This window comes from Chrysemys picta, chromosome 5 (genome assembly GCF_011386835.1).
Source record: "Chrysemys picta bellii isolate R12L10 chromosome 5, ASM1138683v2, whole genome shotgun sequence".
Classification (NCBI taxonomy): Eukaryota; Metazoa; Chordata; order Testudines; family Emydidae; genus Chrysemys; species Chrysemys picta.
This window is the reverse complement of record NC_088795.1, coordinates 95,131,627-95,149,946: the sequence shown is the minus strand read 5'-3', so window position 1 is coordinate 95,149,946 and position 18,320 is coordinate 95,131,627. Positions and strand designations below refer to the sequence as shown.

The following is an 18,320-nucleotide window of genomic DNA, read 5'->3' as shown; positions in this document are numbered from 1 at the left end:
TTTTAAAAATGATTTAATTAGTAATTCGATTTTTAGAAACTCTAGTAAAGTTAAATCGTCAGCGTATATCGCAGCATTGCAGCTTAGGGCAAATATTTATCCTACTAGGGAGACATTAGCAAGAGGAAGAGGAGGTGTGAATGCTCTTTGTAGATGGTGCGGTAAAGTGCGGGAGACTGTTCCCCATATCTCAGGACAATGTTATAAGACTAAGAATGCTAGGATAAAAAGGCATAATAGAGTAGTGTCTGCAGTTGTGGATAAGGTTGGTAAATTAGGGTGGAAGGCAATGATAGAGCCCCATTTGAGAAATAGTAAGGGTGAGTTAAGAAAGCCGGATATTATATTTATAAAAGGAGATACAGCAGTGGTGGTTGATGTTACAGTGCGATGGGAGGATAATGCCGGAAGTTTGGAACAAGCCCACAGTGAGAAGGTGGCTTATTATCTTGAGTTAGAGGAAGAAATTAAAAACTTAACGGGAGGTAAAAATATCCACTTCTTTGGTTTTGTGCTTGGGGCACGTGGCAAGTGGAGTGAAGGTAATAATGATTTGTTACAATTATTGGGAATGGACAGAAGTAAAAATTTTAAGGAGAGTATATGTAGACTTGTTTTATATTCCACTATTGGTATGATGGCTATATTCAGTGACAGGTAAAGATCCCGGAGTTTCCATTCCGTGTATCTTGCCAAAACTAAATTTTAGCTATTTTGGTTTCCATGCTCTAAATTTTCAAATTTTTAATATTGTTTTGAACATTAACATATTTAGTGTTATTTAATATCTGCCCTTCAATAGAATGGTTTTAACTATATAATAAATACTTATTAATGGATGAAATTCCAATTTAAATCATTAGATTATTTATTTATTTTAACTACTGGATGTGGATGCGGACTGGCCGCGTATAGTAACCAGGAAAGGGCAGGTAGTCACGCCTGTACATAAATAGGGGGTGGGGTTCTGGAGGGCAGTTAGGAGCAGGGGTCCCAGGAGGGGGCAGTCAGGGGACAGGGAGCAGAGGGGTTTAGATTGGGGTTGGGAGTTCGGGGGGGGGGGGAGGCTGTCAGGGGGTGGAGAGTGGTTGGATGGGGCGTGGGAGTCCCAGGGGTCTGTCTGGGGGTGGGGGTGTGGATAAGGGTTGGGGCAGTCAGGGGACAGGTAGGGGGTAGAGTCCTAGGGGGCCAGTTAGGATGTGGGGAAGGTCTCAGGAGGGGGCAGTCAGGGGACAAGGAGCAGGGAGCTTAGGTAGGGGGTGGAGTCCTGGGGGGCAGTTAGGGGCAGGGGTCCCAGGAGGGGGCAGTCAGGGGACAAGGCGTGGGGGGAGGGTTGGGGGTTCTGAGGGGGCAGGAAGTGAGAGGGAGTGGAAGGGGCGGGGCTAGGGCAGGACAGGGCTAGGGCGGGACTCCTCCCGTCCTCTTTTTTGATTGTTGAAATATGGTAACCCTAACTAAGATTTCAGTAATTTACAATCCACATGCAGGTTAACTTAATGTACAAGAAGAACAGGGAGTAATTTGATGTCACACAGTCAAAGTGTGGATTTTTCAAAATTAGAACTCAGTTACTCATGCCAAAAGGCACGCATTTTATGTGACTTCAACTACATGCAACTTTGCCAGCATAATAATGGTTCTTCCACGAACAAATTGAGTAATTTTGTTTTCAGATGGTGCTTCTTAGCCACTAGTGCCACAATTCCTTAATTTACATATGCAACCACTGCAAAGCACATGTAAATAAAGTGCAAATATGGCTAATTTTCAAAATCCTATCTAAGAGGAAATTGTGAGGGTAAGGGTGGTCACCTGTCTGGATTTCAATATAAATTTGGAAAATGTAGGCCAAGATTCTGTCAATAAGTACAGTACTGTTTAGCCACCCCATGAAAACCTGCTTTTATCCCAGTTTAGAAACCGTTTTCCATTGCACTCTAATCCAAGAGCTCTTTTCTTATCCTGTCTGTTGTTTCCTACAGAAGCGGTGATTTCCAGTTACTTCAGGAGGACGTGACAGCTTGCCAAATTGCACGAGATTTGAGGTTTGCCATGGAGATAACATGTTCTCATCAGTGTAAACAACAGTGGTCTTCCTATCTTTAGTATGCATTGTTCACTTCTGCCCCTCCCCCAGATATTTAATGTTGATCATGTACTATAAGAAAATCAAAAATCCTTTCTGGCCCTGATTCACCATGTCACAGCAAAACATATAAACTTGGAATAGAAATCTCTTAGGTTGATGTTCCAGAGCCAGGGGGATCAATATTTTCAGAAGAAATGCATTATAGATTTTGTTTTGCCTAGTCCTAGTAAAATCTACACCTGCACAAAGGACAATGAATTCCATTACAAAGAGAGAAGAATACCATAGTGCACAAAAGCTATTTCTAAATTCTATTGATTTCCAAATTATGAATTATTATGGGAACAGAAATAATAAGGATTATAAAGAGTATCTTTCAATAACATCTGTAATGCCAGATATTCAACTGTGTCATATCACCCCCTCCAGCTGTGCCATATTTAGGCTCAAGATTTAAAATAAAAATGCAAAAAAATCATGCAATTTAGATAAGGCCAGAGTCTGAGAATCAGGAAATAGAACTGAATATGGAAAAGATCCGTTAGGTCTATTTGTTTATCCGCCATTGCAGAATTGTTCCCTAAAGTGTATTCAAAGGAAGAGAGGAAAGAGTTGATTAGAAATTAGAAGGACTTTAAAAAAGTGTTTTCTCCACTTTTCAATTCTCCAGTGACCTTAAATTCTCCTTAAATTTGCTACAGTGGCTTGGTGAAAATGCCTTTGAAAACATACTAATCTGCCTGAGGGATTTTTCCAAGCTTCTAACAGCTTTATTTCCTCCCACCCTCATCCCCTCAGAGTATAAATGAAATCAGCTAAAATGTCCCAATTAGCATAGAAAACGCACCCTAAAGTTTGGTGGTGCTTGGGCTCACCTGTACCATAAATCTCACTGCTCAGTTTTTCCCATAACAATTTTCAAACCAAGAAAAAATATTGAAGCCACAGTACAAATAACAATTCAAATTTAACTCACAGGTTTATCATAAATATCTTTACAGGAAATAGGCAAATTGATCCTTTTTGTGGATGAATACACATTCATATAAATGACGACTATTGAAATGACAACTTTAAAAAAAATGTAGCCTTTTCCTTGTTTGTTCTTTAGAAAGCATAGTATTTATTCAGAACTATTTGAAAATCCTACTCCGTCCAGCCAGGGGCTTAGTCTCCTTTTGTGTTTTTAAAATGTTCCAAGATATTACAATATTTGGCTATTTTCAATATTTACTTTCATTAAAAACTAGAAGACAAAAAGATCTGATAAACTGGTTTGATACAAATCTTAACTGGGTTCTTGAAGCCAATATTAAAACAACCACCATTATTATTTCAATGGTGAAACTGAAGAGTATTTACTTTTCAGTGGATCTGTTCAATCCTCCCTGACTGAGGAATGCACTTAAGCATGTGCTTAAATCCACTTAAGCATGTGCTTTCATTTATTAAGCATGTGCTTAAGTGCTTTCCTGAACAGAGGCCTACAAGAACAACATTATCTATTTATGCTTTAATTTCCAAAGTAAGTGCCTGATCCAAAACCCAATTAACTCAGTGGAATTTGACTCAGGCCTTTGGAGCTTAAAATGAGTAATGACAGAGAAGAGCCTCACAGTGCCTAGCTTGCATTTCTGGCAGTTCTTTATAGTATTAGAAAGTTACAAGAATTAGCAAACTGCTACACTTCCTAGCAGGCTTTGCAGGTGGGAAGCACTCCAGAAGGACATCCTGTTTATTTACAAGAAACCTGCTGTGACAGAACTCCTGTGGGAACAACTTTAAAGTCAAACAATTTTGTCACATTGCTGTCATTACAACCTGATTATCCATGGACAGACCCAGATCTGTAACTGAATGGATTTTTTTTTTATTTACACCTGTGGGATCAGAATCTGACCTCCTAAATCTAATACCTTGATTTCCATCTCCCAAGAACTACTCTGCTCACCTTCCAAAGGAAGAAAGCTTTCACTTTTCTGTGGCTGCCTATGAAAATGTTCCACGTCCTAACCGTATCAAAGGTATCATCAATCCAAGGTTTCTGGAGAGGGACCATCCAAGTTAATAGAACTCTTTGATGTATACCTTTCAGAATGATATTGCTAATGTGAAATACTAAGAAGCCCATTTAAACTACTTGCAATGTTGGCAGGTAGGCTCCATCCTGTAAAGACTTACACATATGCTTAACTCTACTGAAGTCAATGGGACTACTCACAGTATGTAAAGTTAAAGGCATGCGTAGGGCTTCTCAGGGCCTTAGCAGGCTAACAGTGATATTTCAATAGAAGCTGGACTTTATCCTCGGGTATCCAAATGCCCCGCATGCACATTGAATCACTACACAGTTAGTCAGCTAGTCATCACTACCGGACCTTTCAAATAGGGTTTAGTATGAGATCTGCCCCTCACTCTAGACCCACATCTACTTTCATCCCACACAGAACTGCTCTCTCATTATTACTCTGAACTACTGATAGCAGAGATGCTAATGAAACTAAAGCGATAGAAAATTGTTGACATGTCAAAGAAATTATTCACAGAGCACTGAAAGCTTCCTCCTTTGCTTTATTTGATCATACTCCTCCTTTGGCATGACCACCTGACATTTTTAAAGGCCAGTATCTCTCATTTGGTTCCTAGCTGGATTTAACTGCTCAACACCACTACTTTTTGTTTTTAAATGCCTAAGACCATGGAGAGAGAAATGAAACACTACTATTACATTTTAAAACTGAATCATTGTTCCATTTTCTAGCGTTATTTAAACACTTGTGTAACTAAACAGCTAGGGCCAGAATGTGAGTGACTGCACGTCCATGCAAGGGGGTAAGAGAGCAGGTACCCATCCATGGGCTATCTGAACATTAGATCTGGTCATGTTGGAGCAAGCAAAGCCACTTGCCACTTTACTTCCTCTTCGGGGCAGGCTCCAGCCCTCTACTCACTGGCTAGAATAGCTAAAGTGGGGACGGGGGAGCTAATCATGTACTGCCGCTATTAGAGCAAAGAGGAAGCAGGGGGAGGAATTGTGGGGTGCACCTTATGCATCTCTCCTTGCTCAGCACTGTGCCTGAAGTCACAGGGTGAAATCCTACCCTATTAAAGCCAATGGCAAAACTCCTATTGGCTCAGTGTGGTCACAATTTAACCCTCAAACAACAATGATGAGAGAATATCTGGCATGTGCTAGATTTGGATAATAAATGACCAAAAATTATAAGATTTTTAAACAGACACCCAATAAGCCAACAATACTTTAGCTGGGTTAGTAAGATAAACGAAGGGGAACCGTGTCAGTATGAATTACATCTATTTGTAACTTTAAGCTTTAAAAATATTTGATTTAATTTTAAGTGCTCAGAATGGTAGGAAAGGGTTTGTTTAAACTGATCTACTTTTTGAACCAGACATCCCACAGATACACTGAGAAGGATAAAGATCTTACTAATAGTGCTGAAGAGATTTGCTTTTTAAAATGGAACTTTTTGAAATGACCCAAAATGTGATGAAATTCTTCTTTAACACAAAAAGTCAGTATGTCTTTAAATGGAAGTGAAACTACCACAAAAAACATAAAAATAGAACCAGGATTCTGACAAACCATAAATCATTCAGCTTCTTCCAGCACTGGGGTTGCCAACCCTCCAGGCTTGTCCTGGAGTCTCTAGGGATTAAAGATTAATCTTTAATTAAAAATTATATCATGTGATGAAACTTCCAGGAATACAGCCAATCACAGTTGGCAACCTTAATGACATACAACAATATTTCTGCTTTTCCGAAACAAAGATCAAAACATACAGGTCCAGATTCACTCTTGCTGGTGCAACAAGGTGCTAATCTGCTGCCCGCCCCACCACCCCAGGGTTACACTTGAGGGGGGGCAGGCTGTGATAGGTGCTACCTGTCCTCGCCTATTGGTTTGGGTCAGAGGAGGGTAACTCTAAGCTCTGCTGCACTTTCCTCAGGAATAATGCAGGCAGAAGCGGCTTAGGAGAAGTGCAGATTCCTTGCATCCTGGATTGCCATATCCTATCTCTTTACAGACTGGACACACACAAAACATCCCACTACCCATAAGCCCAGGGCAGAGGAGTGTTATCTGGGCAGATATAGGTGACCAATTTCCTGTCTACTGGACAACAATAAAGGAAGCTGACATGGTGGGGAGGAGGTAACATCAAGCACCGCAGCACTAAGCGTCCCAGTCAGAAGGCAGGGTAGCCAGAGGGGCTGAGTGGGCGTGGAGATAGTGAACTGAGTGAACTGAAGGCTTGGGAGAGGACAAGGAGCTGACAAGAGCAACAGAAAGGAGCTGAACTTGGAGAAGAACACTGTGTAGGGAAGGCATGTCTCTTTGTTCAGAAATTGCATATGAAAGAAAGTAAGCAACGCATAACTGAGAATACACTTTGAACAAAGCCCTTAAAAGCAATAAGGCATGGCCCTTATTTCCCATCCTTGACCTTCAGAAGCAATTGCTACCCCCTAAGATGGAAATCATAAGAGAGGGGAAAGAAAAATAATTTTTCCTCAAAAGGCCCAGTCACCATGTTTCTGAATAAATATTGACTTCACGTTGACCCACTACTGTATGTTAAATCATTGCAGTAACAAAGCAATTTCTAATATAAAAATAGTCACAGGCCAATTTCTACCCTTCCAGATTATCCACACAACCCTCATTGATTTCAAGAGGAGCTGCACATCAGAGAATAGAATTTGACCTACTAATATGACATGATTTTCCTGCTCATGTGAGCTGATTAGTCTTTTGCTATGTTACCAGCACTTTCTACCAGCTACAGAACAATACTAGGAAAAACTCACTGTTATAGATATAAACACTAACAAAATATTGTCAATTTTTTATGGGAACAAACTGGAGACAAATAATAATAATAAAAAAATCACAAACCAAGGCAGTTTTTGTTTGTGACATACAAATTACATTTCTTACGGGAGCTGATACAGCCTTGGTAAATGTAATACAATAAAGTTATCAAATTTAAATTAGCCTACAGAGGTATCAGTAAAAGGAGTATCTTTACAGGCCTGATAAGAAAAGTTATTATTATAACCTTGACTGACAGTGGAAAACAGAAACTGCTTGTGTCTTAATAAAATAAATACTTGGATATTTACAGTATGGCCAAATACCAGAATTAAAACCAATCTCAAGAAGAAGAAACAGCAAAAAGAGAATAAATATTTGCATCTCAGTATGAATAATGCAAGAACACTCCCTTTCAGTCAAACATCCCATGTGATGTATCCAGTGTACCACTAAGCTCTTTAATTTAAGTTATGGTGCAATGCTTGCAGCAACACCAGTGCATCACAATGGAGGCTCAAGGGCCTGATCCAAAACCCATTGAGTTCCATCGAACATCTCCAAGCGTCTCAGAAAGACCATGGCTGATAGGAGGGAGGAATGAGGTTTGCCTATGTAAAGACATCAAAATTGGATCCCAAGATACCAAGCCTATAATTTGTTTCACAAGAGCAGAGTCAATTGCAGAACTGAGGCCCAAGTATGGAAATAAATCCACTGATGTCAGAAAGTTGTGTTAGATTATTGAGTAATGAGCGCATTGGAATATATTGGTCTGAGTTAAAATGCATCAGATTGTCAAACTATGCTCTGAAAAAACACTTACTTTATTTTTTAGACAAAATGTAATTTAATTTAAAATATATTAGGATTCATGATGTAAACATAGTGAAGTAAATGTAATTACACAAAAGAACAACTAGTCACATCATACAGCCAATAACTTTGTCAAAGTATGCTGTAGTCAAAGCTATGCTACCTCTGGTATAGATTTGCATAATGCAAATAGACCAGAATGCATTTCTTTCCAATGAAACAGCTTTCTAAGGAAAATCTATCAGACATTTGGAGAATGGGCTTTTGATTAAAAATCTAAATATCTCTTTAAAAAAAACACAGTATATTGGTCTGAGTAATATATACATTGACTTTACATGAAAAACACATTTCAAAATTATTGTTGGTCTCATGGAAACAGATCTAATGGATGACATACATACTTGAAAAAATATTTCTAATTATAAAATAATCTTAATGTTATCAAATCCTATTATTAATTTGCTTAATTCTTATGTTTATTGGGCTGTACAAACCCCCTCCATCACAAGGGACCCACCTTCATAGTCCAATATCCTGCCTTCCTCATACAGAGGCCAGTGCTGCAAACCCATGTTTATGTGAAATACTCCACTTAAATTATTGGGATCATTCATATAGATAAGGAATACTCATTCAGGAACAACAGCCCAGAGAAGGGCAGAACTTAGTTCTACTTTTAATATATAGCATTTTTTGTTTTTTTGTTTTTATTTTTTTTTTGCATAATATCAGTTATTGTCTTTTTGTTGTTGTTTTGAGGGGATCTAAAGCTACCCTAAATTTGGAGAATCTCAATGGTGAAAAGCGAGCATAGTCATCACTACACCTCCCAGGGCAGGCGATAGCAGGGGCAGTTCAGTCTGAGTCAGGAAGGGGAGTGGGAGATTCCTATCACACAATACAGATACTCTGGCTATGCTCCAGAGAGTGGGTTTAGGACTTTAAGACTTTGGACAGCTTTTTCAAAATTTACAAGTGCAAAGTTCTGGCTAACTGTCTTTTTGAATGTTCACATTTTTCCCTGTGGACAACGGCCAATCTGTCAAAATTCTGCCAACAATCTAAATTTCAGGGGGACTAAATTATGTAAGACAATTTTTAAAAAAAGGTCTCATTAATTTCACAAATTTTGCCCAAGTTTATTGCTAATTCCACTATTTTAACACAAACATCAACATATGAGAAACCAAACAGGATTGACATAAGAAATCAAAGTGAATCACCTAATTAGGATGAGACAAAATAATAGTAAAAGAAATTACATTTAAAAGTTATTTTTATGGTGTATTAATACTAAACACTGGGCACTGGCCTGCAATTCTTCTGAACTCAAACCTCACGGCTTGCCTACATAGGAAAGTTGTTGTGAACCAAGTTATGGTGTGAATTAAAAACTCAATAGGTACTCTGCAATAATTCTACATGTGCACATACTTATTCCATGTTCAGAGTATCCATAGGGGTGCTACTATGGAATATCTATGGGAGGAGGGTGGTGAGAGAGCAAAGAGATGGGAAGGAAAATGGAAGTGGGTGGACAGCAGGGGAGGAAAGAGAAGAAGGGAGGGAAAGGAAGGCAATAGAGAGTGAAGGTGGAGGGAAGAGATCAATCCTAGAATCATAGAAATGCAGGGCAGATAGGGACCTCAAGAGGTCATCTAGTCCATCTACCTACATCGAGGGAGGACCAAATATAGCTAGACAATCCCTGACAGATGTCTGTCTAACCTGTTCTTAAAAACTTCCAATAATAGGGATTCCACAACCTCTGTTGGAAGCCATTTCCAGTAATTAGCTATCATTATCATTAGAAATATTTTCCTAATATCTAAATCTTCCTTGCTACAGTTGACACGGAGAACAGTTGATCACTGTCCTCTTTATAAAAAGCCCTGAAAGTATTTGAAGAGTGTTACCAGGTCCTCCCACAATCTTCTCTTCTCAAGACTAAACAAACTCAGTTTTTTACCCTTTCCTCATAGGTCAGGTTTTCTAAACCTTTGAACATTTTTGTTGCTCTCCTCTGGGCTCTCTCCAGTTTGTCCACATCTTTCTTAAATTGGGGTGCCAAAAACTGGACACACTAATCCAATTGAGGCCTCACCAGGACCAAGTAGAGAAAGAAAATTTCCTCCCATGTCTCAAATATGACACTCCTGTTAATAAACCCCAGAACATTAGCCTTTTTTGCAAATGGCTTTTATTCAATCAGTGTTCTGCTATAATCCCCAGGCCCTTTTCAGCAGCTTTCTTGAATTCCTTTTTCCTTTACATTTTCTTCCCCTGGGACCGTGGCCCCTGCTCCAGCTGTTTGCATCTGCTCAGAATCAGACCCCACTAACTCAGGGTCTCAGGGATCACAAAGTTGGCTTGAAGCCGAGTAGAGCTGAGGATCTAGCCTCTGGACTCAAAGGGTACATCTACATGACAAAAAAAAAAAAAAAAACACCCGCTGCAGCAAGTCTCAGAGCCCAGGTCAACTGCCTCAAGCTCACATGATGAGGCTAGAAATAGTCATGTAGACATTCCCGCTCAGGCTTTGAAACTGACGTGGGCTCTGAAACTTGCTGCCATTGGCATTTTTGCAGTATAGGCATACTCTTAGGGTCTGATACAACTCAAACTTCCATTGACTTCAACGGGAGTTGGGGGTCAGACTTTTAATTAGCCAGGATGGATATCAAAATAAGAATCATACAAACCACCTAGATCTCATTTAGGACACTACGATAGCTAAAAAGCAATCAATGGAAAAGGCTTGACAGTAGCTAGGTGGGGTGCCCGTGCAAAAAGACATAATAATCAGCTCCTTGAAAACCAAATCCACGCGTGAAATAACAGGATCTGACAAATCCCACATGATAAGAGTCCTGACCAACTTACTGATTTCATAGAAAATGAAGGTTCAGTGCTGTGAGATCTGCACATAAAGGAACATTGATTATCGGATAGATTGTGCCACACTTGCTTATTCTGAGTAGTACCTTACTCCACTGATTTAAATGGGACTGGTCCCTGGGGAGTAATGTGCTACTCAGCATGAGCAAGGGGATCAGAATTCTTTGATAAATTAAAATAAATGAAGATATAAAAGGGTTACAGAATCCCAGAGAAGTCCTTCCCAGCAGGCTCAAACCAAAACTTTAACTGCTTCATTAATAAATTTGGGGGGGGGAGACTATTAAAAAACAGTCTGCAAGAAGAAAGATCTAATTATTGATGGACACCTACTGATTTTTCCTGACCTAGTCCAATCACTCAGCAGTGGAAGCAAGAATTTAAAAAAATTATGAATGGCAATAGCAAAGCCTCAAACTTACATTTGGCTGAATTCCATGTTTAGTGTAGAGGGGAACTTTCTTATTGCCGAAAGCTATTTTTTTAATCTAACGGATTTTAAAATTACTGCTTGCAGCCAGACCATCACCACCACTACATTGGATCCTGACTCTGGAGGATGATACATGTTTTCTTTCCTTCTTTGAAATCCTAATTAAATATGAATCCCAGATCTGCATGCAGAGAGTGGTAGGCCTGCCTCTTACATGGATATGGATATAGTTGCCTCTGTGGTTACCCCTATTGTCTGGGAGTCTTCAGAGGGCACCCTGGTGGCTTGGGACACTGTGCAGGGGGTGACAGTAGAAAGGAGTGAGCAGGCTGGGATCTAGGTTGAGGATAAGGTGCATTGTCACCCCCACTAGTCTTGCAGAGATTTCCATGGAAAAGTAATAGTCTCGGACTCTCAGAGTGCTGGTGCCAGCCTCAGCCAGGGGAGGCCCAGATAACGTGGCTCCAGTGAAGACAAGAGAGTAAAGGGAAGGTTAAAACACTCAGACAGTAGAAAGGCATCAAGCCTCCATGTAAATGATCCCAGTCTCCTCTGGTGCCCTGGGATTTGTAGATTTTGTGGACTGGACACACAGCCTGTGCAACAGGGAGGTGGAGTGAAAGCGACACAATGGAATGACTTGGGAGGAAACCCCACGAGGAGAACCTTCTAGCTTAGCTCCCTCCCATGAGGAGGATGCAGTCTGGCCCACTCTTCCCAGATGGATAAATATAAGCTACATGTGTTGTTAAATATTCTACTTTTGTCTTCACTCTATTTCATCAAGATTAGGCCCTCTATCTGGAAGGTATAACTCATTAATCAAAATGGACAGTATGGAACCAAGTCCTGGTCCCATTTATGACAATGGAAAAAAGCCCTCAATAGGACCAGGATTTATCCCTTACAATGTTCTCTTACATGACCCTATAAATACATTGTCAGCTATTTTTCATGCACTGGACTCATAAACAAGTGTATATAGTCCTGAAAACAGTATAACAAACAGATAAATAAATAAAATACCATGAGTGCCTCTTCTGTGCACTGTTCTCGCTTCACTGGCATGACTGGAAATTCAAGGAGAGATTTCACTGTCTTCCTTTTGGCCTTTTCCATTTGAACGTTAGTAAAATAGTTGACAGCAGCAAACTCAATAAGAGCAGAGAACACAAAGGCAAAGCAGACAGCTATGAACCAGTCCATGGCAGTGGCATAGGATACTTTTGGCAATGAATGCCTTGCACTGATGCTCAATGTTGTCATTGTCAAAACTGTCGTTATTCCTTCAAAGCAAAGAAACAAAGCAAAATTAATTGCTCTATTCATATAGATCAGAATGCAAATAAAAAAAGAAAGTTCAAAACCATCTAGTAGTTTTCCATTTGGGATTGCAAAACCTAATAACATAAAAAAATGCAATTAAATTGCAGATCTCAAGATAATCATCATTTAACTGAATATGCCACTTAAATCATCTTGCCAATGAATAATGAGGAGAAAGGAATATTCATTTTTTTTAAAAATAGCACTAGTGATCCTTTTAGCTTTAAAGCAAAATAGGCAACAACAATTTGTGAGAAAACACTGCTGTACTGCACTTGACCTTGCAGTCCAGGGATAACGTAACTCTAATGCCATAAGAGGATCTCAATTCAGGTCCCAAGTTGAGACTAATACTCCCATGCTAGTAAAATGTGTGAAGAGCAAGATCTCTCAATCCTTCATGAAAAGAGAGCCCTGTGTCTTGCTCTCAAGCAAAGGTCTGTGGGCGAATGGGAACAGTGACTGGTCTGATCTTCCAGTTTTTATTCTGGCAAAACGCCAGTTGAAGCCAATAGGAGACTTGCCTGAGTAAGGACTGCAAAATGAGGTCCTTTATGGGCTGAGGTGTTTTGATTTGTGTGCAGCTGTTATCATCCACATTGATGAGTTTCCTTAACATGGAACTTCTAAGAGGAAATTAGGTGCAAAATAGGTGGACCCTAAAGGTCTGCCTTACATAAAAATATGATTGTGCTTCATTATGCAGAAAAGGAATTTATCTGACAGGAGGAGGAAGACAATTACCTCATATGGAGATTTATGCATTTTATACTTAATATAAGGGCTTGCCACTTATGAATAATGCATTAAACGCTGGCTTGTGACAACATATTACCAATCACCACCATGAATTCTATATACATGCAGTTTATACTGTATAAATACCAATAAAGTGTTACTGCTCCTTAGAGGGAATGCATAGCTACGTGAAAAGCCCCATGTGTGAAATGTGTAGGTAATCTGAAACACACAGCAATAAAACCTTTGTGCCTCCACTTATCAGCATATTTTTATACAGGAAGCGTATGTTATATAATTTCATGCTGTGGGTTAATATTTGGTAGATATTTCCTTTTAAAAGCATTATATTGTAATATACAGTACTGTACTCAGGCTAAAGAAGAAAAATATCAAATTATCTTCAGCGTCTCCATCAAACTTGTGTTTTTCCCCTATTTTACTGATAATCCAGGTAGAAATAGCACCATTAAGATTAAAGAAAACAATTTATTTTGGTGCTCAAAAAAATTGGAGTATTGTCGGGCTGGCAACTTTGTTATTTAACAAGGCACCCATAACCTTATCTTTCTGCTAGAAGTATGGAGATGAAACTCAGATATTGTCATCTGAAAGAGAACACTTAATTAAAATCTGCATGCATGAAGGTCTCAGCTGAACTCAAAAACTGCATTTCAGGTATTACAATGAAGTAAACACATAGTATAAAACTAAATTATAAGCTTGCATTCTTATGTTATGCAAAAGTACTGCAAGCACTGTTCATGCCTCAAAAAAATTCCACTTCTTCCAACACAAGATATACTTATTGTACTATGAATATGCCGCTTAAGTTTTAACAGGATAACCCAAAAGAAAACTCAGTGATTACTCTTTACTCTACTTATGAAAACAAATATCTGTAACGATTTTGGCTTAGTGTGTGGTTCATAGATTAAGAATTTCTCAACATGTAAAATGAATAATTCTATTTGAAAATAAAGTTTTTAATGGATATTGAAATTTCTGAGCTCATGTTGGTTGGCCCCATTTCTTTTGAAAAGTAAATCTGTGACACTAGCAGTATGGGAATCTAATACATAAATGCTTCATCCAGATAAAACTATATAGGGTCTCTGGAGAACACAAGGAGGCCACCAATGCAGGTTCCATAACAGGTTGAATAGGAACCTTGCACGAGAGTAAAAAGAAAAATAGCAGGTTCATGGAAAGGGAGGGAAGTTAACCCCAAGTCAAACCCAACAAGATAAATACAGTTCATTGTGAGCTTGCAGGAGTCTTACTCATAAAGGTGATAGTGGACATACCGATGTGGGTGATGGGATTTTCTCAGGCTAATTAAAATAATTTAGCTAGTAAAGAAATTCCTATGGAAATCGTTGTTTCTAAAGAAGATGACTCTGTTTTCCAAGACCCAGTAGTTTGGCTGATATGTCTTTACTGATGGCATTATTAATGTGTTGGTTAGCAGCGGAAGGTGCTGACCTTTCTTAAACATGCAGTGGTCAGAGTCCTCCTCAAGAAGACACCACTTGATGTTGGAGTGATTTGTCAATTATTTCCCAGAATCAAACCTCTCCTATTTGGGGAGAGAGATTGAAAAGCTAGTAACTATTAAATTACCCGTGGCCATCAGTGGCACCATGGGTAAGTTCTGAACTAAGCAGCCAATCTACAATTGGGAGAGCCTAGCGATGTTGAGAAGGGAAAAACATAATAAAATAAAATGGTGTTGACGGGGCAGAAGTTCTTCCCCAGAATGTTTTCAAAGTATCAGATGCAATTTTCTGTATTTTATAAGCCTTTAAGATATTTCAAAAATATCCCAGCCCCCAACTGCTCCTTATGTTTGTGTGTGTCGTAGGCTAACTTTCCAGACTAGCAAATAATGTTCTATTAAAATGCTAACAGACATGAGCCCTAAACACACCTGCGCATTTCCAAGCAGATGCACATAGAAGCATTTTTTAAAAAAAAGAATCAGCATAGTAAGCAAAAACATAAAACCCCTAAAACTACGCAGATTATTTCTCCCCCTTTCCTAAGGGACACTGATCTCCCATATCCACCAGCAGCAGCTCTCCAAAACTCACCTTGTCTATAGAATCCCATACCCGATATGTAAAAATCAGATCTTTTGTACATAGTTTATTGTAAGATTTTGGCACCAAACTTATACAATAACAACACAAAGATGACTTACTACTGTGCATGTTTCTGTTACTTATCAGCATTACAATAGGCTTGGCTAGTATAGGATGTGAGCCATACAAGGCAGCATAATTTCTGTGGGCGGGCTTGCAGAACTCAACTCTATAGATCTATAGAACTGGCCCCTAAAAACTGTGAGCTTCGTCTTCCCATGGTAACTAGCATTAATGCAAGCTCAGAACTCACTGAGGGCAATCATTTAATTCTTTTTTTTTAACCTAGTTATACTTTTGCCCTTCACAACATTCCCTGGCAACAGGTTCCACAGGTTCACTGTGTATTGTGTAAGAAGTACTTCCTAATGTTTGTTTTAAACCTCTGCCTGTTAATTTCACTGGGTGACCTCTGGTTCTTGTGTTATGTATAGGGGTAAACAGCACTTTTGTATTAACTTTCTCCACAACAATAATGATTTTATAGACCTCTATCATATCCTCCTTCCTTAATCATCTCTTTTCTAAGATGAATAGTCCTGGTCTTTTTTAATCTCTCCTCATATGGAAGCTGTTCCATAACCCTAATCATTTTGTTGCCCTTTTCTGTACTTGTTCCAATTCTAAGATATCTTTTTTTGAGATGAGGTGACCAGAACTGCATGCAATATTCTAGGTGTGGAAATATCATGGATTTATATAATGGCATTATATTTTCTGTCTATGCCTTTCTGAATGGTTCCTAACATTCTGTTAGCTTTTTGGACTGGCTGCCATCATTTGTTCCTTTATTTGCAGCTAAAATGGAGAGTGTATACTTGAGAATTTTTAGACTGCTGTGCTAAACCAAATAGGCGCTGCTTTATTTTAAGTGATAAAATGTGGCCTTCAGCTGTAAACTTGTGAATCTAAATCCTTCCCACATCATCAATGAGATGCTGTTTAGGCCATGAAGAAGGCTCCACCATCCCTGTCTGTCCTGGTCTGCTCTTTTCATGTCCTCTGTGTTGTTAAGTCTACACATTTTCCCTCTCAGAGGGATGGTTGACAGAGGGATTCTTTCAATTGACCCCTGTCACATGTTCCTCCAGCTGCCCAATTGCACGCCTACCATGGCAGATGTTCTGGATTATTCTTCACACGTGTCCTAGATATTTTCATCTTCTTTTCTGGATAGCTTTAGAAATAAGGGGTTGCAGAACTCTGAGGAATCTCAGCATTTGTTTAAAATTAATTCAGTTTCATACTTAGTATTTTCCTGAAGCATTTGGACATCTGTCTATATCTTTGGTGGATTTCTAGCTTTCAAATCATAATATTTCAGTTGATGATTCATAGTTTGGTCTTTAAGTTGTAGATTTTCAACGGCTAAATCTTGTTAAAGATTGTCACTGCAGCTGTTATCCTGCCAATTCATGACATTATTTTTAGTCGGGGGGTCCACATGGAAAATGCTACCTGTATTTGAAATTCATAGCACACACACACACACACACACACACACACACACTTTAATGCATTTTAATGTGGGGATTAACCCTCAAGTGTGATTTTTAGGGCGGGGGAGATGTGGTATTATGCAGTGGTGACTTTGAGAATTATGGATGTTTTTTATGAAGTCGTGTCAAAATGCCTTCACAAATTTCTTGAAACAGTCAAAGTAATGACTCTCTCTTAACATTTATATAAATTACATACTAATTTTATCCTATATTGATTTCATTATGGTAAAATTTATTTAAATATGTTCTCTGCTTGTTTTGTCTATATGTGTAATTTATTATTTGCTTACACCATGTAATGTCTAAAAAAAATTAGCTTATTTCAACATCATGTTTTACAATTATAAAACATGGGCAAAGGGTGTTTTAATTTTAGCTCAATATGGTAGTCTATCAGACCCCTTCTATTCCGGAAGGCAGCTTTTGCACAGTGGCAGCTCAGGCTCAAACAAAGAAAACAGCACCATAAAGACAATCACCTGAAACTCCTGCAATGTTCCAAGACATACTGGAGTGCAATCCTCATGGGTAATGACCTAATCTTGTGGGGGAAGTAAAAAGTAATTGGTATACTGATGTTGAGACTTTCCAACAAGCCACCAGCTTTGATCTACAATGGATAATTCTAAGATGCTGCCCAACCAAACTATCTGAGGCAAATTTGAAAAGGTGAATGCTCAGCAATTACCAGGATGGACAGCTTTTAATGTGATGATTTCTTCTGCCACACCAACCGTCACATTTATTTGGTACTGTCCAATGCTGCCAGCACCACCTACTGAACCGAGTACAGTTTTTACTGTAATGAAAAATGTCAGCAAGATGTCCAGGACTCTTGGCCAAGATTACAGTGTCTCAATATTTGATGGGACTATATATTGTAAGGCCAAAGAGAGAGTCAGTGGAGGCACCCAAAGGAATTTTAGAAAACAATCTTAAGGGTAGATGCCACATAACAGACATTTCTTGCTGTAATTGGAAAGAAGTATGAAGACAGTGGCCTTGAAGACAACCTCACAGAATCGCGGGTGTATGGTAGCAACACAGCAAGCAACGTACTTAACGGCAAATCATACCACCGTGGAGTGAGGGCCCACAACCTTGTAGTGGAGGCTTTGTCCAGACTGCAGTGGATAACATTTTGTAAGTGGGTACAAGACAATGAGAGCGACTGTGATGTAGACGTCACCAACAGCAAGCTCCAAGAATGTCAAAATGTGACAGCAACACTTTCCCAGCTCAGTGATGCCTTCAAGAATGCGCGGGATGTATTGCACAGAGTCTGCAATTTTGGAACATCAATTTTCCAACCTTTGCATTCTGGGATGATTACATCAAAATGGTTAACATTTTAATGTGTTTCATTAGAGCTGAATGTGAAAGCAACTGGGACCTGCACCTTGTTGACAGCGGTAGAGATGCTACCACTATTTTTCGTCTTTGACCACACCAACTATGGTATCTGGGTATCTAAGAACATCAATGATATGAAGCTTCTGCCAGATTATGCCCCCAAAGTTCATGAGCAGTA

The 18,320-nt window shown here is 39.1% G+C and overlaps 1 protein-coding gene across 6 annotated transcripts in view; it reads right to left on the bottom strand.

Annotated features, from left to right (window-relative positions):
• GABRA4 (gamma-aminobutyric acid type A receptor subunit alpha4) overlaps window positions 1-18,320 on the bottom strand; it is a 104,907-nt gene that overhangs the window by 35,071 nt on the left and 51,516 nt on the right. For all 6 annotated transcript variants that reach the window (XR_010601471.1, XM_065596904.1, XM_008166220.4 and 3 more), the window contains one exon: window positions 12,106-12,365. Coding sequence is in view for 5 of the 6 variants with exons in the window: in XM_065596904.1 (XP_065452976.1) it covers window positions 12,106-12,365 (260 nt within the window). In the remaining variant the exon portion in view is untranslated. The remainder of the gene's footprint in view (window positions 1-12,105; window positions 12,366-18,320) is intronic.